This window comes from Euprymna scolopes, chromosome 12 (assembly GCF_053919585.1).
Source record: "Euprymna scolopes isolate OS-2025 chromosome 12, ASM5391958v1, whole genome shotgun sequence".
In the NCBI taxonomy this organism is placed as follows: Eukaryota; Metazoa; Mollusca; class Cephalopoda; order Sepiida; family Sepiolidae; genus Euprymna; species Euprymna scolopes.
Window position 1 is genome coordinate 84506853 of NC_136493.1, and position 25436 is coordinate 84532288.

At 33.3% G+C, this 25436-nt stretch overlaps 1 protein-coding gene across 1 annotated transcript; it reads right to left on the reverse strand.

Annotated features, from left to right (window-relative positions):
- Positions 1-9671: 9671 nt before the first annotated feature.
- On the reverse strand, positions 9672-24240 carry LOC145291613 (uncharacterized). Its single transcript, XM_080137689.1, has 4 exons — positions 24186-24240; positions 23360-23628; positions 21318-21450; positions 9672-10355 (listed from the first exon to the last, which is right to left on the reverse strand). Exons 1-4 carry the CDS (start codon positions 24199-24201, stop codon positions 9961-9963), a joined length of 813 nt encoding a protein of 270 aa, XP_079993815.1. The 5' UTR covers positions 24202-24240; the 3' UTR covers positions 9672-9960.
- Positions 24241-25436: the final 1196 nt, after the last annotated feature.

Here is a 25436-nt window from a genome sequence, read left to right on the forward strand (position 1 = left end):
TAGTATTGTGGTTGGTAAATATTGTAAAATTTTATTCTACAATAGTTAAAATTGTTATTTGAATATTGTGTAAACAGTTGTATGTGTAGTTATTGAAATTGTTGGTGGTACATTGGTTGGAAAAGATATAGAGAAAATTTTCATTAAGGAATATTTAATGCTTTTTTACATTTATTTATGAAAAAGAATAATTCATTTTAGAAAAATTAAAATAAAAAGCAGAAATATTTAATGACCCTTTATACACATTTCTAAAGTAAAATAATTAACTCACTTTGAAAATAATGACTATATAAACAATGATATTTGGGAGAAGCAAACCTTGTTTAATAAAAGTTAATCAAATGAAAAGTCATTATATACATAAAAGATTTATTATTTTTGACGGTGATAAACAACTAAATTGAGTTTATATATAATTTAATTACATTTTGACCCCAAACAAGGCACATTGCCACTTTGATGTAGGGGGCTACTATTGAGGACACCGGCTACAGGGGTACTAGGTGGGGAGTTGGGCAGCAAGATGTCGGTTCACGTTATGGATTGATAGATAGATATACATTTCCATGGTAACATAATTAATTCACTTTGAAAATAATTGAAGATATGGCTCTGAGAAAAAAAACTTAAGTATTTATGTTAAATTAGAAAAGCTAATCAAATAAAAATGCATTATATATTTCTTTCAGTTTTTTATGTCTTAATTCAAATTATTTTTGTCTACACAATATAAAAGACCATCTTATAAAATTGTCCCAGAATATAAAAGACCATCTTATAAAATGTTATATTCCAAAATTTTACAAAGTAAGGTATAAAAATTTACTTTAAATTGAATAAAAAAATTACCTTGAATTTATTTTATATAATGTACATTCTGTTGCACTCTCTAAAAAAATCATTGAAAATTTTATTTCATGTAAGGTACATTTTGTTGCAATTTAAAAACATTATCTTTCATCTAGCAATTAATAATATAGATATAAAATTTTCAATGATTTTTTTAGAAAGTGCAACAAAATGTACATTACATAAAATAAATCCAAGGTAATTTGTTTATTCAATTTAAATTAAATTTTTATACCTTACTTTGTAAAATTTATAAATTTTTGTTTTTGTTGTTGTTGTTGTTGTTGTTGTTTTTAATGGAATTGATTCTGCTTTTCTACAGAACATTGATATGAATTAAATTCATGCATCCAGTCCGAACCGAGTACGTTCGTGGTATTCCTTAATACATAGATTTTTAATTTGTTGTTTTCCCAATCGTGTACCATTGATCAAAAGTTCTCCTTGAAAGTTCATTTGCTGTTTTGTGTGATCTCAACATTGTGGGTCTAGACGATTTTTTCCATGTATTAAATTTAAATTTAATATCGAAAAGTCTGAATCTAAGTTTAATTACATTTTAATTTCTTGATCTCAAATTTTTACCATCACATATTTGCATTACCCTTTGTTGTTTTTGGTTTCCATGAAACGCACCCAGGTTTTATTTTTATTTCTGCAATGAGATCTTTTGTGTCCCATTTTTTACATGCCAAACATTTTTTCACAGATATGGGCAGTCTCTAACCCAATACAGATTTCCACATCGATTACAAGGGGATGAAATTTTCCTTTCTGAAAATTCTTTTTTAGATGTGTGCGGATATGTGTAGCCATTTTCCTAGTTTGTGTGTTATTTGTTACATGTATTTTCGATTGTTTAGCTACTTCTTTTTTTCAATGCCATATTCAATATCCTCTGAGTCTTTTTTAATAATTTCTATCTTCTGGTAGTTTTCTGTTAATTTTTGTAGAGTTAAACTTGATTTAAGCTTTCTGATTTCAGCATCTCGATTTGATGTCAGTCCTTGCGCAAATACTATTCATTTTTCAAAATAATCAAAATACAAATCAATGAATATGAACTTACTGTTTGATATAAATGGAATGGTGAAGGTCTTATTATTTTAAGAATATGATCTCTTTTTAAAAGAAAAGGGATCAAAGAATGTCCTTAAAAAAAGAAAAACATTGAAATATTGTATTGCATTGCTATGTCCTTCTGATACTCATCCATATCTATTTACCAGCAATGCTTCAAACATGCAAACTACCTTTTCTATTATACATACTATATATATATATATACAGCCATGGTAAAAATTATGGAGCACCTATAAAAAAAAACTTAGATAATAGTTTAAACCTACGCATTTAAAGGTTAAGAACTATACAGTGAACAGTTGAGAGTAAATGTAAAATATTTAGAAGTTTAAAAACCAGTATTTATAAAATTTATAAACAGTAGATTGTAGGTATTTATTTGCTTTAAAGCATCTTCAAGAGTTTTAGCTGAGTTTTATACTAAATTCATTCCAATATTCAAAATGATTCACTGTCATATACTAAAAGTTGTTTCTTAGTTTTCAGGTAATATTTGATTCCGGCCAGTGCTTTAATAGTATATTTAATTGAAGATGCCTCCAAAGCTTTCAGAGATTAAAAAGGCACAACTTATTACTTTATCTCGTGAAGGATATTCTCAGGTAGAAATTGCTAGGGAGATGGAATATTCAAGGAAGGGAGTTCAAACGATTAAAAGGTACAAGGAAAAATTTTTTTCAAAAACAGAAAAGGATAAGGCCGTAAAAAGTCTACAAAAGCCATGGAAGACAGATCTTTGAAAAGAGCATCCCTTGCAGAGAGGAAGAAAAATTATCTGGAGCTTGCTGCTGAACTTAGAGGGGAAGCAAGCAAAAACATATCAGCTCAAACAGTGAGTAGAAGGTTATTAGAATCGGGATTAAAAGGATGCAAAGCAAGGAAGAAGTCTCAGGCCAACAAGAAAAAAACGACTCCAATTTGCAAAATAGCATAAAAATTGGACACTTGATGATTGGGCCAAAATTGTTTTGTCTGACGAAAGTAACTTTGAGGTAATTAACAGCTTCTATTTTCTAAACTTTGAACAGAACAATTGAAATTTTTATGTGAATACACATCCATAACACCTATTCAAAAATTTTAGCAAATTCTCATTTTTTTCATCAGACTTTTGGCACATCTGGAGCGGTAGGGAAGGCATTTCATTCTGATTGTGTGGTCCCAACTGTCAAATTTGCAGGATGAAGCATAATGGTTTGGGGCTTCATAGCTTCCTCTAGGCACTGGACTGTTGTACATATGTAAGAGCAGAATGAACTCCACAATTTATACTAACATGCTGGACCAGGTTTACTAAACCTCTTTGACTAAAATATTTAATAATAACATTTCAAGTGATGTAATCTTCATACAAAACAATGCCCCAAGCCATACGTTAAAAGTTTCAATGGGTTGGTTTGAGATAAAAGGGATTACAGTGATGAAGTGGCTCTCTCAATCCTTGGACTTAAATCCCATTAAAACTTTGTGATCCCATCTAAGGATAAGAGTGAGAATGCATAAATGTTTATCAAAAAAAGAATTAAAGGCCAAATTTCATGAAGAGTGGCAGAAAATAGATCCTACTATTTGCAACAATTTGGCCAATAATATGAAAAAACGAATAAAAGCTGTTATAAAGGCAAAAGCAGGACATGCCAAATATTGATTGTTATTAAAATAGATTTATCAATGTTTACTTCACTATTTTTAACCTTTAAATATATAAGTTTGAATCATAATTTTGATTTTTCATTGGTATATAATATAATTTTGACCATAGCTGTATATATATGGAGGGAACCAAGAAGAATTAGAGAAATTCTTTACAAGGAGACTTCTTGGGATGATGCAAAGCTCGATAATCGAGGTTGGGGCTTATATACAGAAGGATTTGCATTAGTATATATCTTTATAATGAACGAAAAATGTATATGCATTAGTATATATCTTTATATTTTCGTCTTTTCCGTTATCTTTCTGTATATATATATATTGTTCATTGTGTCTCTTTGCGAGATATCAAGTTGAGTGTGTCATGTCGACTGAAAGTATGTTTGCGAGTCTTCACAATAAAGGAGTTGGTAGTGAGTTGCGTTTCTCTCTTTGTAGGTAAGAACTTCTTTTGATTCTTGCTGATGGGATTAAAATCCCGCAGCCAAAATATCACTCTGCTACCAGGTTCTTCATCCAGAACAATTGTGAGTATCACAAATGTTTAAAAAAATTATTGATTACGTAGGTGAAGGAGATTGAAAATTTAAGTATAGTAATCTTTTGAAAGTTTCTTGGGCCAGTTGACCGTCCTCCCTGCTCTTGCTTTGTATAGATGGGTCGACTGTTCAGATGTGTGTGTGGTGTGTGTCAGTGAGTGAAACTGGGTGGTCGAGTGCGTCCAATCCAGCAGAGTCGCACTTTAATATGCAACCATTCATATTCACCTTAAAGTGTTTTCTTTTTCATGTCAAAACATTGCATGATCCAAGGCAAGATGGGTTGAGAGGTCTATGAACCGCTTCATTTGATAAGGATATCCTCTAATTTCATAGGAATTTGATAGTAAGGATATCCTCTAATTTTATAGGAATTGGATGAAATCAATCTTACTAAATATTGTGCAAACATAAATATAAGCTGAAAAATCTTGGAGATTTGGGATCCAATATCTGTTGGAGACAGTGAGAGAATTTAGTTAGGAAGAGGAGATGCCTATGGACTTTTTAAAGGGTGGGTTAATTCGAGTTGGAGCATGTGACCAAATTCGGTCTTAGCCTTCTTGAAATGATCAGGAATGAAAGTAAACAGGAGGCCCAGATGTGGTGATATGGTGAACAGTTGAATACACCACTTTAGTGAAACTAAACATAGGATCTATTAATTTTGCATAGGATGACAGAAGACTATAAAACCAGTCAACAGTGGATGTGATAAAAATTTTGTGAGCATATACAGTGTTAGTTAAGGGATGTGCAAAAACACACAGGGATGTTCAATTATCCACAAGTCTCTGCTTTCTAACATCAACCAGCAAGTCAAAATGATCTAAGAAATCAGCACCTAGACTGGATAGGGTAGGTAGGGAGTACTTGGTGAAGTTTGAGGTCAAGGATCAATAAAACTTGACCACATGTGCCTATCTTCAATGAATTCATGGCAAATACAGAAATGGCGGATTTCTTCGGTTTATTAGAAACCAGATGTAATGACAAAATAGAGCATGAGAATCCTGTGTCTACCATGAACGAACTGTCCAGTATTATTTGTAATATACAGCCAAGAATTATTATGACCTTGATTCCTTACACAAAGAACTTGTCTGTCTCGCTACAACACAGCCAATTTGTGCATTAACAAGTCAAGCTTTGTTAATAATTCGTCATTAAACAAAGCCCCAGCAGCTGCTACAGTCTAAATTGACCCGGGTTGCTGGCTGAGTTTAGGTAATAATTCTAGAATCTTTTCTAACATGGTAGCCAGTTGTTCAGCAGTGTTCTTTTACATGTTCGGGACCAGTATAGCCTGGACTTCAGTAGGCAAACGTAAAAGAACATTTTTTTCTGCCGAGGAGTTCTAAAGTTCTTTTAACCATCTTAGAAACTTTGTAGGGGGCCTCTCACCTAGGTGTTTCTCATGTATGTGTTTGCCTGGACCAACCACAATTTTGCATCATTTGCATATGGAAGCAATGATATGAAACTTACCGCTGCTGTTTAGATACAATGTAAATTTATACAACAGCCAAACCAATACGTTCATTAAATATAAACCACAAAAGAAACTTTATGGACTAATTGTTCTTTAAAATTAGCAAAAAATTGCACACGTAAAATATTTTATGAGCAGGCACTTACAGGACAAAGGCCCAGTTGACCTCCCATTCACTAGAAATAAAAATAAAAATACTAATAACGAACAAGATAAATGAAACTACAGATGCCGCACACTTTGCCCACTAACATTAAAAAAAACACATTTAACATAGGTTACAAATAAGTCCGGTCACTAGATATCTAAGCTCCCCGCTAAAGTAGCACACACAAGAAACAGATGAACGGGAGTTTAACTGGACCATTGTCCTGTAAGTGCCTGCTCATTGGCTAGTCAGGAAGGGTGTGGTGGAAACTAGAAAGCTGATTGGCTAACTAGAAACTTAAAAGGTGCATATATAAAAACACGAGACAACCATAAAATCCTCGCATAAGCCGGATGAATCCTAGCGGGGATCAAATTTTTTTTTTTTTCTCACACAGTGATCACCACTTATCAAGGCCCGGAAGCCACTCAGGGATAAGGGTTATTGCAAGTACATTATGTTAGTGTGGAGATTTGATGAAGTGTTTAATTAGGGGGGCGGTTCATTAGGAATTTGTTAACATTGGACTTGAAGACATCCAAGTTGTAGTCCGGAGGGAAGCAGGCAGACGGAACAGAGTTCCACAGGCGTGCAGTTCTAAGAAAGAAGCTTTGTTCATGGAATCCGCGTTTTGATTTAGGCACAGATATAGAGTGAGGGAAATTTTTCACATGCAAATGCGAAATATTCTGTGTAGCTTAATTGCCATATATATTTTATAACTTACTACTTAGATCTACCTACATATTGAGCACTGTTGAAGTAAATACTTAAAGTTTACACAAATTTATACTTTCGTATATTAATTTATGGGATTAAATGAAGTAGTTACACACACCCACACATATTTATATATATACTAGCAATCGGTGCCCGGCGTTGCCCAGGTGTTTTGAAGGAAAAAAAACGGTCAATTTTTTTAAACTTTGACCCCTTTTATGACCTATTAATATTTATTGTCTAGGGATCAAGTAAAGTTAATAAGTTAGATCCATGTCCAAGGAATCTATATATAAAATATCACGTGTTCAGACATTAAATTTTAGGAGGAGTTTGGTAGAGTTGTCAAAGGTCTAATTGTTGAATATTGACCACTTAATCGCCAAATTTCTGTCGAAAACCTATCACATCGATGTTCCCAAATCTCAGTACCCTGTATATCAAATTTCGAATCTGTAGGCTTAAAATTGACAGAGTTTTAGCGCAGGGAAATGAACACAGACGCACAGACACACACAGACACTATCACTTATACATATATATATAAACATAAACATCATATATATAAGGATAATAGTACGCCATATATATAACAGAAGACCATTATTTACTGTAGTGTAAGGAAAACCCGGGGGAACTTTACCCAAAAATAAATCTATATTTTTTTGTGTGTATTGATAGTCTGGTACTTATACAGTTTAGTGACGACATTAAAAAAATGGAAATATTGAAAAAAAAAATTTATTGTACGTAACTATTATAGACTGAAGTTCTCCGAAAAAAAATTTCACTTCATTTGATCAAGTAGTTTTTTTTTTTTTACATCGAAAAAAATGATTTATCACGGCAACGTCAACGTGGCCATTTTGGAAATGTTATTGCAGGCCCAGGAATTCCCCAAGGGCAGGTAACTGCCGTACATAGCAGAATACCTCCATTTTAGGCCAATCTAGCCCTTTATTCCTCACCAGAATGAGATTTTTAATTTTTTTTGCGAAGACAGATGCCATTTTTGGGTTTTTTTTTTTTTTTTTTTTTTTTAAATTTGTAACAGAAGTAAATAAACGAAGTTTCGAAGTTATCCATGCGTGTCCAACTGAGCATCTTTTGAAAATAATCTCGTATAAAAATTCTTCAATTCTTTGCATTCTTCAATTTCTTTGCATATTCAATAGTATTCTTATTTAAAAAAAAAAAAAACGCAAAAAAATTGCAGATTTAAAAAAAAAAAAGAAAAAAAAACGTAAAAAAATTGCAGATATGTTGTGCGCACTGCGCATCTCAATATGGCGAGAAAAAAAAAGGCTAGATTGCGAAATTTGGCCTAAAATTTTTTTTCAATATTTCCATTTTTTAATGTCGTCACTAAACTGTATCAGTATGGATAGTCTTATCAACACCCCTTTTTTCTATTTATTTAAAAAGAAAATACAACTTTATACAAATTCCCTATTAGTTTTTTTTTTCGGTTCTAACGATGATCATCTTTATTTACCTAATACGTGTAATTATATTCATACAGATATTCTATATGATTTATATTTGCGTAATATTTGCATAGAAATGAAGAAAATCAAATTTACTGTGTATTTATCGTGTTGCCATAACAACGTGACGTAGCCAGGAACGATAGTGGACGTGAGTGTGTGTGCGTGTGTGCGCGTGTTTTAATGCTGTATTGTTTCGTATCTTATCAACTTCTTCGAATCTATGTGTACAGTAATACAAACCCGTTTTTCGAGCTGAATAAATGTGTTACATTGAATAAAAACACGAAAAATATATCCAGTTTGGTAGAAAAGTAATTTATCTTGCCTTTGATAACATTTATTTGTTATATATTTGTTTTTTGACAACTTTTTCGAATCTATGTGTACAGTAATACAAACCCGAAATGAAAAGACCACGAGCGAACGCGCGTTTTACATAAAAATAAATATTTTTAAATTTTATCTTTCTAGCTTTTAAAAAAAGTTTAAAAATTTTATCAGCCGGCATAATTTATTTTTAAATATTGAAAAATTTCAGGAAAATTAATTTTTGCTAGATTTTCAAAACATTGTTTTCGTGTTGTGTACGTGTCTGCGGCTACACCAGAATGGCGGCCTTGATGTCGTAGGTTGGATTGTAAGATTGTGTAAGTTTCGTATTTTTTTAATTTGTAAATAACAATTTATAAAAGAATTAAACCCTTCCAAGATGGACAATAAATAAAGCCATAATATTTTATGGTAAAGTTAAGAGCCTACGAACCATAGTTTTTTAGGAGATGTGATTATTGGATTAACCAATCAGAAATCGTCTGTGGCACACACATCTCTGTTTTTATAGATATATAGATAGATAGATATATTGTTTTAACACAATCAAGACATCAAGGAATAGATTGATAGCAACAAATAGTGTATTTCATCGTTAGTTACAATTCTTTTAAAACTATCCGGAAAAATTCATATACATATATATATATATATATATATATATATATACACACACACACACACACACACACATTCAACCCTACCAACGATAATTTAGATTCTGCGATTGGTCAACATTTATTGGATAATCCAGAATGTTTCCTGGCATATAATGATGACTTTTTTTCAATTCTATTTAGAGGCCGATCAAGTAATCATCTGAAAACTCTCGAATCTGTCTCCATTGCATGACTCAGACATTCTCTCTGTCGAAAGAAGAGGTTCATTAACACATTGCACCTTTTAGGTAACTTGTAGGAAGATAACTAAAGGGAATTTTGTCTGGAAAAATATCCCATTTTTCTGCACTTAATCTTAAGAAAAATAAAGATACTTATCTTTCCAGATTTGATAAAGGTGCCGCCGTAGTCGTTCTGAACCGTATTGACTATATTAATAAAATGTTATATTTTAGATGACACGAATAAATTTCTCAAACTTAATTCGATCGACTCTTATGATAATACTTTGAATATTGAAAGCAAATTTCAAAAACGCTTGTACTTCTTATTTAAAAAGAATTATCTCTCCAAAGATATTTATCAGAAAATATGACCTACTTCCCTGAGGCTTCGAATTTATGGTCTCCCTAAAATGCGCGAAGATAATGTGCCTTGTAGATCCATTTTATCCATGATTGGTTTCGCTCAACATGCCCTCACCTAATATCTCACTGACTTACTTTAGCCTGTCCGTACATTCTATTCCACTTACTGTGTCTCTGATTCTTTTACTTTTTCTAAAATCATTCGAGATACTAACACCAATCAAAATAATTCTTTCTTTTGCTCGTTTGATATTTCCAGTTTATTTACTAACGCGCCTCTTGATGCGACCATTGCTATTTGTTGCGGTGCACTTTATTAATTAACAATTATGCACTAGTTTAAAAACAACTAAAGTAAATAAAAATTATTCATTACATTGAAATGTTTGATTGATTTTAATTTTGCATGGAATTATTTATTAAATAAAACTGCATAAAACTTCGTTTCAAATAAATTTAAAAAAAAACATACTTGTTGTAGGTATAGTTGTAGGTACAGTGGTTGGAATCGTTGTTGGTATAGTGGTTGGAATAGTGGTAGGTATAGTTGTTGGAATAGTTGTAGGTATAGTGGTTGGAATGGTTGTTGGAATCGTTGTTGGAATAGTTGTTGGTATTGTTGTTGGTATAGTTGTTGGAATAGTAGTTGGTACAGTTGTTGGTATAGTAGTTGGTACAGTTGTTGGTATAGTAGTTGGTACAGTTGTTGGTATAGTAGTTGGTACAGTTGTTGGAATAGTTGTAGGTACGGTTGTTGGTATAGTAGTTGGAATAGTTGTAGGAACTGTGGTTGGAATGGTTGTTGGAATAGTTGTTGGTACAGTTGTTGGAATAGTTGTGACTGATATTATTGTTTGCAAATATTTTATCACAAAGATCATAACATTTTATTGCACAATGGTTGAAATTGTCATTTGAACGATGTATAAACAGATGTACAGTGGTTCAAATTGTTGGCAGTACATTAGTTGGAAAATGTAAAAAAAATAATTGTCATTAGAATATATTTCATCCAATTTATATTTTTTATGAAAAAAAAGCACAAAGGAGAAATACTTTTTACATATTACAAGTCCGTGTAAATCTATATATATAAAAAGCAAAATGGCGGCATACGTTTTTGTATGTCCATGGAAGGCTTTTTTCACCAGGATTCTCGAGATGGTTACTATTTTCGAGAACTTTTTATATACTCCCTAGATCATAATATCTACGATTTGTGAACGCATGTCATCTCTACATTTATTTTGATCGACTTTTATAAAATTCATGCTACTTCCGTCTTTTCACATGTTTGTTTGTCTTTTTCATATAAATAAACTGAGACTCAACAAAGCAAAGCTGTCAGCAGCCTTTCGTGCCAGGAAGTCTTGAAAGCAATTAGCTTTGATCAATTTTGGGAAAGCCCTTTATATCAAACAATTGCTTTTCATTTGAGAGTTCCCCCTTTTTCAGGGGAGCTTGGTTTCCCTAACATAATAAATAAATGGAATGGTGGAAAGCTCAACGTTCATTTCTGCACCTGCATGAACTCATTCACTTAGCAAATAAACTTTTTGATTGACATTCTAAATTTCAATGTTTTTCACTTCCTATGGCTTCATAGCATAGCGGTAAGATGTCATGTTTTCTTTCACTTTCTTTTTCACCTTCGTGTCATGGGTTTGTCACGAGTTCAAGCCTGCCTGCCTGCCTACTAACACTTTTTTTTTCTTTTACACCTCCAAACTCCCGCTAGTATATATATAGAAAATAATTAAATTTTTTTTAATATAATCACAACTTATAAACAAGCTACAAATAAGGAAAGGAATGTCAGAGCACTCACCCCTATGATAAATCTTCTTTTATTTTCTACACCGATTTATGCCTTCTTATATCATTTTTATATTTATTATCTTATATGGTTTTTTACTTTTTAAGCATTGCTTGTTTTAATGTCAAGCCATATTTCAAGTCCCTCACACACACACACACACATACATGTTCCTGAAAGGATGAAACACTAGTGTCTGTAGGTATTAAAAATAATTATAGTAATTATTATATCAGCCTCTTTAAGAACTCGGTTCTTATTGTTGAGCACTCTAAATTGAAATTGAAGTCAGTCACTTAAAGACACATGTGCAGATTATGATGTTATAATCATAAGATCATTATCGCCATCTTGAAATTTATATAAATGTTAATTTCAACTATATTTCTCGCAGTTAATGTTAGACAGGTGGTTTGTTCCTTGCTAATGGGGTCAGAGATGGCTTTGTGCCTGCATTCAACTCTTCCGACCAGCTGTAATCTGCACTGATGATTCCCAAAAGGATTAAACACTAGTGTCTATAGGTATTAAAAATAATTATAGCAATATTATATATATATATATATATATATATATATATATATATATATATATATATATATATATATATATAGATATAAATCTAATTATCTTAAGAGTATGAAAAAAGCAATCATCCTCAGTATATCAAAAAGAATATCTAAGATATCACAAAATGAAAATATATTCGATAAGAATAAGGATTAATATAATGAAGTATTACCTCAATCAGGATATCAAGGAAAGATCAAATACATAAAGGCGTTTGATAATTAAAATAGCAGGATAAATTATACAACATCATATAACATGGTGATGAAGGGAAGAAGAAATGTAAAGAATAAAATAGATAAAAAATAAACATAAGAATAAAAAGAATGAAATTAAAGAAGCATATAATAGTAATAATACAGTTAAGAATAAGAGAAATAGGTTCAAAAACAAGTCTGGTTTAATCATCCTTTTAGTGAACAGATACAAAATAATATCCCTAAAGAATTTTACAAAATAATTGATAAGAACTATATGAATTATAGTAGGATGGAATCAGGTGAATTAAATATTGAGAAAAAATGTAACTGTAGAATACCTAATGAATGTCCATTGGAGGGCAATTGCTTAATATATGAAATTGTATACAAATGTGCAGTTAGGGCAAATAATAGTAAAAAGATATACCGAAACCATATTGTATCATTTAACATTGAACCAGGAAAGGAAACAACTTGGAATGAGGATAAGGATAGAAATAATGATATGACAAAAATAAATATTAAAAATAAGAAGAGAAACACAACTGCGTGAGGTGATTGGCTTACAGAACCATGTAAGAAAAAATAGAATTTGAATTAAAATGGTCAATAGTAGATAAAGGTAGAAAATAGAATCCTAGTAAATCAAAAAGATGTAATTTATGTTTACTTGAGTAAACGTAGTGAATTCTAAAGAGAAAATTTGGAACAAAAAATTTCATGTTATTAAAGCTGTCTTCAGAGAAATAAATTCCTATTACCATGCTCAAGACCTGATTAAACGTGTTTAAATTTTTAAAAAAATTAAGATATATGTTGAGAGTGAAATGTAAGTGTTATAAGAGAATGTTAAATTTAATACAAAGATTTTAGGATAGTGCAATAAACAAATTAATGGGTCATTAACTTAACACATAAAAATAAACTAATTATAACCTAAATAAGGGAAATAGAATTAAATTTAAAGTTGATAATCGTTATTGGGAATAAACTAACACCTGAGAAATTTCATTAGCACAAAAAAAGAATCAAACATTAAGTAATTGCAAAATATTGAGACGAACAGATTATGATGGATTAAAATGGACTAAATAAGAAGTTTGAAGCAAACTAGGTGAAAAATTGAACCTAGACTGATATAAAGAGAATAATATTAAAACTACAAATTTTAAAATTAAGCAAAAGAGATTAATGAATACTAAAGTCAAAATATTAAAGTAAGAATACACACGAATTTCGATAAAATTATGAATCGATAAATATAGGCAAACTTGAGTTATATCTCTTACACCATAATGATATACTGAATAATACAGAATAGTAAATATTAAAAAAAAAAAAAAAATAAAATGTTTATATTGAGATAAAACTTGAAAAGATAGATTTAACATTTAAATTATGTACATAACCAGTATGTGATGAAGATAAATTTTAATTGATATTATTTAAATAAACCTTTTAATTATAATTTAAAAAAAAAAAATAACATGTAAAGGAAAAAAAAATCAACAAATATATGGCAATATGTAAATAAATATTTATACGAAAGTCGGGAAAATACAGATATGAATAGTTGGACATATAAATAGAGACTACAATTTGAAGGGGTAGATTATAGAACTTGGGGAATAAATTGATAAAATAAATAAATTGGAGAGGGAGAAATAATTATAAGAATTAGAAAAAACATTAAAAGATTAAATGAATGTAAAACAGGAAATTGATGAAGTATCATATTAAAAGAAGAAATTCGAAAATGGGAGATTAATCAATTCGAAGGCAACCAAAAAATAAATAAACAAATAATAGAATAATATGATGAGAAAGAGGTGAGTCTAACCGCTTGATCCTTTAAAATAGGGATTATGAATATATTTATACATATATAACAAATATATTTTAGTGTCTGAAGCTATTTTTGGAATATTTTTAAATGATATAATGTTTAAATTTGTCCAAATAGTTATGAAACAATCGTAACACACAGAAATACACCATATGATGTTTTCATTTCATATTTTCTTGTCTTGATTTTGCAAAAATATTATGTATAAAGGAAAACAAATATATATATATATATATATATATATATATATATATATATATAGTATGAAAATATACTTATGGCTGGTAAGCTATAGAGAAACGTTTATGTTTCATTCCAGGAAATCATCAGACTAATTGCTCTACTAATATCTACTAATGTATAGAGCACAGTTGAAATAAATACTGAAAATATATACTAATACATCTCTTAATAAATTCTGAGCCTAATTAATAAAAACCACACCTTTTAGGCAAAATTCTACTTTATTACTCAGCATAATCTCCTTCTGAGATTCACTGATTACAATGCTTCTCTTACAATTTGATGCCTTTTTTTCATAAAACAATTTTTTTTGGGGGGGGGGAGAGTTTCTGATATCATGCCTTCACTATAACTAAAAAACAATGTGATTAGAGCAAACTATTTTAAAGTTAAAACCTACAAAGTAGACACATGTTTTTTGTTCGGGGATGAATAAAAGTTATAAAAACTAGTAAATGTAGACTTTGATAAAAAGTCGAAATGGTAAATCATATATTAAGTAAATGCAGCAAACTAGCTTCCAAAAATTACAAAAAGAGACACGACTGCTTGGGAAAAGCAGCTCACTGGAAACTATGCAAACGTCATTATTTTGAACATGCAGTACAAACAGACAAATTTATTTGGCCAAGGACACCGGACATCATAATAGTGAGCTGGAAGGAAAAAAACTTGCTAAATTGTAGATATAATTGTTTTAGCAGATGACTAAGTAAAGACCTAGAAGCTGAATATGAAATCCGAAGAAAAAATATATAATACCAATAATTGTAGGGGCACTAGGAATTTTCTTATACTAACTCCAAACAGTTTAAAATAGTAGTGGTATTTGCTGATATGCTATTTTTAAATCTATTTTTGTAAGAACGTTCATAACTGTCAGTTCATGTAATGCAACTTCAACATTAGGTATTGGATGTGAATTGAGAAAAGTTTATGATTTATTGCTATTTTTAAATCTTAACATATACATCTATTTCCATCTGATTTTCTCAAAAATACAATAGGTGATGACTACTTGCTACACACAGGGGGAACATATTCAAGAAAGTCCTATTAGCTTTTGCAATTTTGCTCCTACAAATGCACTGATAATTTTCTTTGAATTTTAAACTCACTTCATAGTTTTTTAACTTTTTAATTTGTTCCTATTTTTATCTCATTTAATTAATTTGGTAGAATTTATGTCAATTATATCATTTCCAAGAAGCCTATATTGCACATAACTTAAATTAATCCTAATTGACTTAATTCCTCTCCGATCGTTTGTTCTTCTTGTCTAAGTTTTTCAAACTCACAATATTTATTCACATTTTTTAAACAGGATAGATATTTTATGATTGGTTCATCACTTTCTTCTTTCATCAACATGAACTTTGTTTTTTCTATTACGACCAACATTTTCTTAAGTCTCATATTTTTTCTTACGATTTGACTTATTTTTTAACAAAGTCAGGTCTTCCAGATTTATGGGATATGCCATAATGGATATTTTTATTATTGCTTCACATCCAGCTGTAGTCAAAAATAAATCTGTTATTTCATTTTCTCGTTTAGTTTCCTTGTAGTCTTTTAACATTTTAGTTCCTTCACTGGCAACAAAACATTGTAGCAATGTATCGATAATATTGGAATCCTCGAGAGACTATTGCAATTCTATCAGCGATGCCATTGTTATGAAGTGAAAGTTGGCCTTGTTCATAGATAGTCAAGCTTTTTCCTATATTTCTTAGAGAGAGAATCATATAGGCTCTCTCCTATGCTTATGCTAATTAGTCAAACAGAATTGTCAGTATCACTACAATCACTATATCACTATGTTTTGGTGGCTTTTTGTCCACCCACATGCCCAGTTTGTTACTTCCAACAGTATATCCTTCAGCTTGTTAGATAATTCCTGTTGTAAATATAGTATTCAAATGATCCACTATGTGATCTCTAAACCTACATTTTACAAGTTGCTCAAACCACATGTAGTGTAAATAAACACCAAGGCTGTCAATATTTTATTACTAATCATCTTCAGCAATATGATTCGCTCACTTACATAATTAACTTCAATAATAGTATCTATCCACCTTTCTGCAATAAAAATACCAACATTACCTGGTCCCTTTACATTTCAACCAAGTTTTCTGGATAAAACATGTAGTTAAGTAGAAAAAAAAGAAATTAAAAAAAAATATATAAGACACAGCTGTTCCTTCCAAAAGGTCGAGCTCTTAAATGTCCAAAAATAATTCACTGTCACAAAAATAATTCGCCGGCACTTCTTCCAACCATCATTTCACTCTCTGCGCTCTTCACCCCTGCTTAAAAAAAAAAAGTACCGTTTATATGCTGCTCATTTCTCCACTTATGCAAATTGACTATCAACCAGAGCCATCTAGTTTTCCATTTCTCCAAACAGCCAATTAGCAAAGGGGGACAACTCAAACCACACAGAGCCATCTAGTTTTCCATTTCTCCAAACAGCCAATTTGCAAAGGGGGACAACTCAAACCCCACACTCCCTTGATCTACACGATCATCACATGTCAACCCATCACGTAGGCGCTCGACCAACATGGCGGCCGTCTCTCTCACTGCAATTTCCGTGGAGCCTCTTCGTGAACGTCGCTACTTGGCTCAATGTCGCTGTCTTCCTCTGATAACACCACCACCGGCCGCACATCAAGGATGTGTCGAGGGATGCCGTCGATAGATACATTGTTCGGAGACTGGACACTTGCCACAATGCCCCTCCCCCAGCGTGTGGTACAGCGAGCATCAGGCGGTTTGATCCTCACTTCCTCTCCCACTCGCACAGTCGCTCGCTTCTCGCCTTCCTCCGCAGGTACATGTGCAGTTCGGGGATGCTGCCACTCGTACTTGAAGACTGCCCTCCTGTAGCTTCGGACTGGATCCAAGAGAACACAGTGGCTGAGTCGGTCCTCACCTCACTATTCTGTAGCCCCCATTTCAAGGCTAAGTTGATGCCCTTCATAACCGCATCCAGTTCCGCCACATTTATGTGAGCCACGTCGTCCTTCTTTCGCAACCAAGCAGCATCTTCTGCAGTAACACCACCTATCTCCAAGGTGACCCCCACTGCTATACAGCTTGACACACACAACACAACACCTTCTGCACTGTTGGGTACATGCCAAACGCCTCTCACTGGATACTCCCTCTTCACCTCTTCAATAATCTTTCTAATAATGTCCACAGTCTCTTTATCAACTCCATCCTCCCACTTCGCTCCACTAGCTAGCCTTTTGATATAACTACATGCAGTCCATAGCCATCCTGCAATAGGGTAATGGCCAACCAGTCTTCCGCATATTGAGAAGAGTTCTCCCCTGCTCAATTTTTCCGACACCTCCGGGATCTCATTTCCCCTCCAGAACACTAACCATCCTATCTGGTCCTTTCTTAGTTGGAGCCCTAACACAGCTCCTCCCTACAACGATTCCGGGCGTTTTGCAATTAGCCCAAAGCTGTTGAGGTCTTTTACTACGTCCTCTGCAGTTGTTACCGTCTCGTCCACCAAAATATCATCAATGTAGGAACTGGTGGCCCTTCTGACTGCGTCCACCTTGCTTAGCACCATTTTGAGGATCGCTGCCATGATTTTTGGTGCAGAATTCAGGCCAAAACCCAACCTAATCAGGTAGTACGTTCGGCCCTTGTATCTGACCAGCTGGTATTTTCAGAATTCCTGTGAAATGTGGATCTGTAGGTATGCAGATTTTAAATCCACAATCGTCACAGCCTTCTGAATCTGCCTGCACTCTCGCATGGTCTCTCCGCACACGTCCATCACATCGCCTCCCGTGTGACACGCAACGTGTACGTTCAGCTCCCTGAAGTCCTGTACTGGCCGAACTTTTTGTTTTGTGGGCTGAACAACCGCCATTAACGGCATCACACCTTCCACCTTCTCCGTCCATGGTCTTAAAATTCCCTCCGAGATCCATCGGTCCACATCCTTCTCAAATTCAACTCTTGTGCCTCCTCGTAACGTATGCTCGTAGCATTCCACTCTGTTGTTCAGTATCGGAGGTTCTCCCTTCCATGCCCACTGGACTGTCCATTTCTCACCATCAAAGTGTGCAGAGAAATCTTAGTCCTCTATCGTGCAACTTTTGTCTAACCCGGCCGTTCCTGTGACACATTTTTCGAATTGCACACCTGAAGCCCCTTGGTGTCCTCCAAATCTCACAGAGTTCCTATATACTGTAATGCTCCCTAGTTGAGCAATTGCGTACATCCCTAGCACCACATCGAAACCCGTGATAATTTTGTTAATAACAATCGCCTGGATTTTTAGTGACATCCCACGTACCATCAACCGAACGATACTTGTGCCATTGCACTTCACCTCTCTGCCGTCAACTGCCGTAATGCTGCTGGTTCCATTGCATGTGTCAACCATGTCTTTGGTGACAATTGTTGAAGTACAGCCCGTGTCGACAAGGGCTTTTGCACTTCGTCCATTTAGGGTCACCTCTACTTGTGGTGATATACCCTGAAGCGCCTTCATCGAATAAGTGGGGTAGCCACCAGCGCAGTGGCTTTCCCCTGTTCGTTTCCCTGGGAACAGAATCTGCTGATGTGGCCGAATTCCCCACAGCAGTAACACGTGACTTCTGGCTTTGACTACCTGCACTGCCTCGCCATATGGAGGCCTTGGCATCGGTAGCATCTGCCAGAGAACCTGGGTGTCTGCCACAGTCCTCTCTGCATTTCGTCCTTCACAATTTCCTGCTGCAGTTTGCTTCGTTGAGCGACAGCTACGATTCCCTGCTCACTCTCTTTTTTCCTGGCCAGCACCCTAGCCTGTGTAATCAACTCCGCCACCTCCATAGTATTTACACCGAGCAGTTGCTGCAGAGCTATAGAAATATAGTCCGGGAAGCCATGGATAAAGGCCAGTACTGGACTTCAGGGAGCTGAACGTACACGTTGCGTGTCACACAGGAGGCGATGTGATTGACGTGTGTGGAGAGACCATGCGAGAGTGGAGGAGATTTAGAAGGCTGCGACGATTGTGGATTTAAAATCTGCATACCTAAAGATCCACATTTCACAGGAATTCTGGAAATACCAGTTGGTCAGATACAAGGGCCGAACGTACTACCTGACTAGGTTGGGTTTTGGCCTGAATTCTGCACCAAAAATCATGGCAGCGATCCTCAAAATGGTGCTAAGCAAGGAGGACGCAGTCAGAAGAGCCACCAGTTCCTACATTGATGATATTTTGGTGGATGAGACGGTAACAACTGCGATGGACATAGTAAAAGACCTCAACAGCTTTGGGCTAATTGCAAAACGCCCGGAATCGTTGTAGGAAGGAGCTGTGTTAGGGCTCCAACTAAGAAAGGACCAGATAGGACGGTTAGTGTTCCGGAGGGGAAATGAGATCCTGGAGGTGTCGGAAAAATTGAGCAGGGGAGAACTCTTCTCAATATGCGGAAGACTGGTGGGCCATTACCCTATTGCAGGATGGCTATGGACTGCATGTAGTTATATCAAAAGGCTAGCTAGTTGAGCGAAGTGGGAGGATGGAGTTGATAAAGAGACTGTGGACATTATGAGAGAGATTATTGAAGAGGTGAAGAGGGGGGATCCAGTGAGAGGTGTTTGGCATGTACCCAACAGTGCAGAAAGTGTTATGTGGTGTGATGCAAGCCGTATAGCAGTGGCGGTCACCTTGGAGATAGGTGGTGTTACTGCAGAAGATGCTGCTTGGTTGCGGAAGAAGGACGATGTGGCTCACATAAATGTGGCGGAACTGGATGCGGGTATGAAGGGCATCAACTTAGCCTTGAAATGGGGGCTACAGAATAGTTAGGTGAGGATCGACGCAGCCACTGTGTTCTCTTGGATCCAGTCTGGAGCTACAGGAGAAAGGAGGGTGAAGACGAAAGGCGCTGCCGAAATAGCTTGTAGTGAAGTAGAAAAAAAAGAAATTTAAAAAAAATATATAAGACACAGCTGTTCCTTCCAAAAGGTCGAGCCCTTCAACGTCCACAAATAATTCACTGTCACAAAAAGAATTCGCCGTCACTTCTTCCAACTGTCGTTTCACTCTCTGCGCTCTTCACCCCTGCTTAAAAAAAAAGTACCGTTTATATGCTGCCCATTTCTCCACTTATGCAAATTGACTATTAACCAGAGCCATCTAGTTTTCCATTTCTCCAAACAGCCAATTAGCAAAGGGGGACAACTCAAACCACACAGAGCCATCTAGTTTTCCATTTCTCCAAACAGCCAATTTGCAAAGGGGGACAACTCGGACTACAAAACACAAATCAATACATCTTCTTTCAAGCAAATCAACAATTAAACCAGCTATTCATTGCTACCTTCCAATATTTACATAGTCTGAAATGTATTCTTTTTTTATGACATTTCCTTATTTGAGGTAAGATTTTTTTAGTCCAGATATTCTTGTTGACATCAACCCAGTTATGTCATAAGAACCAATTTTTATAACAAAATATCATAGCAAGACTTAAAGTGCTACAACTGCATTTGGGATTTCTTAAAAATTAGTTTTCTCAATAAATAAATAAATAAATAAAAAAGGAATTATACACTGGTTCTCTGCACAGCTACACATCCAACATTATGTACAATGTACAAGGGGGAATTTCACTTATCTTAGTTGAGACAGTGATACAAAAGCACTCTACTTACACCGACTCCAATTTTAAGTATACTTTCAGAATTAGTATCCAAAAACTAATATTCAGTAACATGAACCAGTGATCAAGTCTTTTGTTTCCTTGGTATGAGTCACCCTCATCAACTACCTTCTAGCAATAAAAAGTTACAAAGCGATGGGTGTCTGATTGAATAAAGATAAAGGTTGTTTTTCTTTAGTACTAAGGCTTGTCATTACTTGTCATGACTTAGTAGGATCAAGTCTCTCTGACCTTCTATCTAGCCCAAGTAAGGGCCTAAGTGTGGTGTTGCAATTCATGCAATTATTTAGGCAACTGGAGTAAAGATTGCCCAGCTACATCATGATTTGCTATCTACAGTCAGCAGACTTTGAAAGTATTTTTAAAGTATTTAAAAAATGTTAAACTTTGAACAAAAATCACAAATCTATAAACTATTTGTAAAAGTATTACTCACCACGTGGACCACACAGATGAACACTAACTTCGGTTTCAACACGCCTTTCTGGATTTTCTTTTTCAATTGTAATTTCAAGCTCAAATAATGTATCAATTTGTGGAAGATATACTGTAGTAGTAGGATCAACATTCTGTAATGAAAAATAGAAAATTGAACATTTTATCAAAAAATACTTCAATAGTTCAGTTACAATTAATTAGTGTTGCATTTGCTTTATGATTTTCCTTTCCGACAACAAAATTTCTGTTTTTGAATTTTTGAAATAAACAATTGGTTATTCATATTATTTGGATTCATCAGACTACTGTTTTCATCTTCAGTGTCATTTTACAACGTTTTCATTCATACTCTGGCCCCATCAGGAAGATGTTCAAACATTACTAGACCACGTGAACTCTCTCCACATAACTATACAGTTCATGATGGAAAAACAACATAACAACAAACTATTCTTTCCAGATGTACTGATTATCCACATTGGTCAGGGTTTATGTTATCTATATACCGAAAGTCAACATTCACTGGACAGTACCTAAACTTCAATCTCACTATCCATATAATGTAAAGAAAGGAATAATCCATTGTTTAAAACACAGAGAAAAAGCAATATGTAATAACAGCAATGCATATCAAGAGGAGATGGACAGTTTAAGAGAAACACTCTGCTGAATCAACTATCCAGAGAGCATGAAAGCAGCTCCAAGAAATCTGGACCAGACACAAAAGGACATCACTCAAAAACTCACCACAGTTTGTATACCACACATGAAGGGCTTGTCTGAAAAAAAAAAATTCAATGAATCCATATCAAATCAGGACAGTATTTGAGAACGATTTAACTCTCCGGAAATAGCTTGTGAGAGTCAAGCCCCCTACAGAAAAAATTATGACTAACAACTGTGTATATGAAATCCCATGTAGATGTGGAAAACTATACAAAGGTGAGACGTGTCGACCACTAAAAGTATGGTTAGAAGAACGTCGAAAAGCCGTAACATATGGAGAGATTTAAAAATCGAGTATAGCTGACCATATTTGGAGGGAAAAAGGAAACCATTATAATTTACTACTATGGGACGAAGTAAAAATTATTGACGGAGAGGAACGATGAAGAGTAACGCAACTAAAAGAAGCTGCACATATGCTTGGAGACGATCAATTTCTAAGTATTCTATATGGAAATAAACATTACAAAAAACAGCTTCTACAGAGAAAATATCAAACCCAAAACTTCTGTTTTTGCATATATTGCTATCAGAAATGTTTATATTCTATACAAACTGCAACTTCTTAACAGAAAATTAAATATATATATATATATATAGATATTCGGTAAACTTACAATATATTTACATTCCTTATTATTTTTTAAATATATTTCTGACCCGCTTCTTTGTTTACATCTACATGTGTGCGTGTGTCCGTGTGTTCCCGCCAGCATGCGTTACCAAAGAAAAACGCTTTTGCTTTGCAAACATATTTATTAGATGTTAATAAACATTATGAACTGCAAGTTTTTTTTAGATAATTTAATATCTATCTAATCAGTATTATACATGCAAATAAACATTACAAAAATTTAAATGATATACAAAATGCAACTTCTCCTTAGAAAATTAAATATATATATAGATGTTCGGTAAACTTACAATATATTTACATTTTTTTAATTTTTTTTTTATTTCTCACCTGTTACTTTGTTTTACACGTGTTCCTGTGTGCATGTGTTTCCATCAGCGTGCATTATAGCGTGAAGTAAATAAAGGGTTCCATTCGAAATTCCATCCAAATTCTCGAGTTCGACAGAAACATTCCCAAGTTCGAGATTATACCGATCGAAACGTTGTAAAAATGATACTCCAGACGAAAACAGTAGTCTGATGAATCCAAATAATACGAAAGCAATTTCTAACAGAAATCACAATGTAAATGTAATATGTAGTAAATAATATTTTTGATGAAAGCAATTACTAAAACTCAATTCAATACAAAAAATTTCTTCTATAAAATTGAATTGTCAAAAAGGAAATTTGACTTACCGTAAAAGGCTCTACTTCACCAGCTGCATATGTTGCAATAACACTAAAACTTTGGATATTCTTTGTATTTAGAAGGCTAATCTTAACTGGAAGTCTTGGTTCATTGAAAGTGATCACAAGTCTTAGAATATTATCATTTACGTCAAACTTATAGGGTCCAGCACCAGGAACTAATTTTTGAATGGGATCATTTGTGCTTGATGAAATAATTTCCACATCATCATCACTGAGATTTTCCTGTGTGATTTCTTCAGCATGAATACAGATTTCTAAAATAAAGCATTAAAAAATAACTTATAGAAAGATAAATATAAATTTATGTTGAATTTTTATGAAAATACATTGATAACTGTCAGGTTAGCTTAATGAACCAATAACTTTTCTAATCACAATATATGAGGCAACATTCAATGACAATTATACAGTAAGTAATGCGCATGTATCATCACATAGTTCAATACATTTATAATTATATAAATAAGTTATATAATAAAAATTGCAACTACAAAATATTTTCTCCTTTATTGGCTACAGTTTTAAAGATTTTATATCCTTGTTCTTGTTAAGTAATATACTACAATGATGATTTAATGATAATTATAAAGTAAGTTATGCACGTGTATCATCACATATTTCAATATACTTTTAATTATATAAATAAATTATATAATAAAGATTTGCAGATACAAAATATTTTGTATATCGCATATAAACTACAGTTTAAAAGATTTTATAAGTTTATCCTTACAAATAAATATACTACAAAGATGATTTAAAGAAAATAAAAAGTCATGATAATACAATAATATAATCAGAAATACTCTACCATGTGTTGTAGTCATTCTTATAGGCCCTTTAGTAGGAAAAGTTGTTGTTGAGGTAACTGTGAATATAACCACAAAATGTCAACAATCATTAAAATTAAGATTTTTTTTTACAAACAAAATCTCATTAATTCTAACTAATCAAATGTTACACAAACAGAATTAGAATTGAGTTAAAATAACAAGTTATGCTGGTTCAAATAATATACCAAACAAACGTTCATTATTATTTAGAATTGCTTTTGCTGTCTTGTTCATATATTCATGCACAGAACCAGGTGCACTATTTTTCTTTTAACTTCCTTAAATATTTGCAACGTTTTGCTTCTATACTTCTCAAAGCTAATGAGGTTTTCTTTTGTTGGATATTTTGCAATTTTCTTAGAATTGGGTAGCATTTTTTACAGCTTTTCTACATCAATCATCAAACGATGGTTTACTGCGTTTTACAGAAGGTTATGTTTTGAGCATGTTTTCCTTTGCTGCTGATAATAATGTATTACTAACGTGTGTGGTACGATCTTTATTTTGGTTGTTTGATTATGGAATCAATTTGTAATGTTCATAACTTCTTAAATTTTTCCTAATTGGCTTTTTTGAAATCCCAATATGATATTTTTACGTCAGTTTGAGATGTAAAGACGTTATTCTAAGAAAATCGGGAAATGGTTGTTTTGGACTTTCCAGTTATAATTTAGGAATAGCTTAAAACGACATATTGTACAATATGTGACTGTTGCTGAATATGTTTACGTTGTTATTTTTGCAGAATATGTGTATAGACTCTATTATTTTTACTTTTTTCTCCGGTTTTCTTGCTTCCTCATATTTCATTATGGTTGTTAAAGTTCCCCATTATAATGAAATATTTGGACAGTTGTTTAATTAATTCACTTAGTTCTGATTCTTCGAGTTCTTTATTGCTGATATATATGTATTGGGCACACTTTTATACTTTTATGAAAAGATGCTGATATAGCGACTTCTTGCATATTTGTATTTCATTGTGTGAGATATTTTTAATGATTACTTATTATCTACATCTTTGAGTTTAATTTCTTGAAGGCAAACAATTGCTGGATAGTGGTTTATAATGTTCACAATAGTTGGCCCATATTTTTCTGATATTCCAATTATTTATGGGTTTTCATTTTAATTGTATTGTCTGTGAAACTTATATTCGCCTTTCTCGGTTTTCTTGCTTCCCTATTTTTATTATGGTTGTTCAAATCACTTATTATGATGAAGTATCT

Excerpts from the sequence above, each read along its gene's own strand:
- LOC145291613 (XM_080137689.1), bottom strand. Across the intron at positions 21,451-23,359 it reads GTGAAGTAGAGCCTTTTACG|AATGTTGATCCTACTACTAC; the intron begins GTAAGTCAAATT and ends TTTTCATTACAG. Across the intron at positions 10,356-21,317 it reads TCATCTGTGTGGTCCACGTG|TCACAACTATTCCAACAACT; the intron begins GTGAGTAATACT and ends CAATAATATCAG.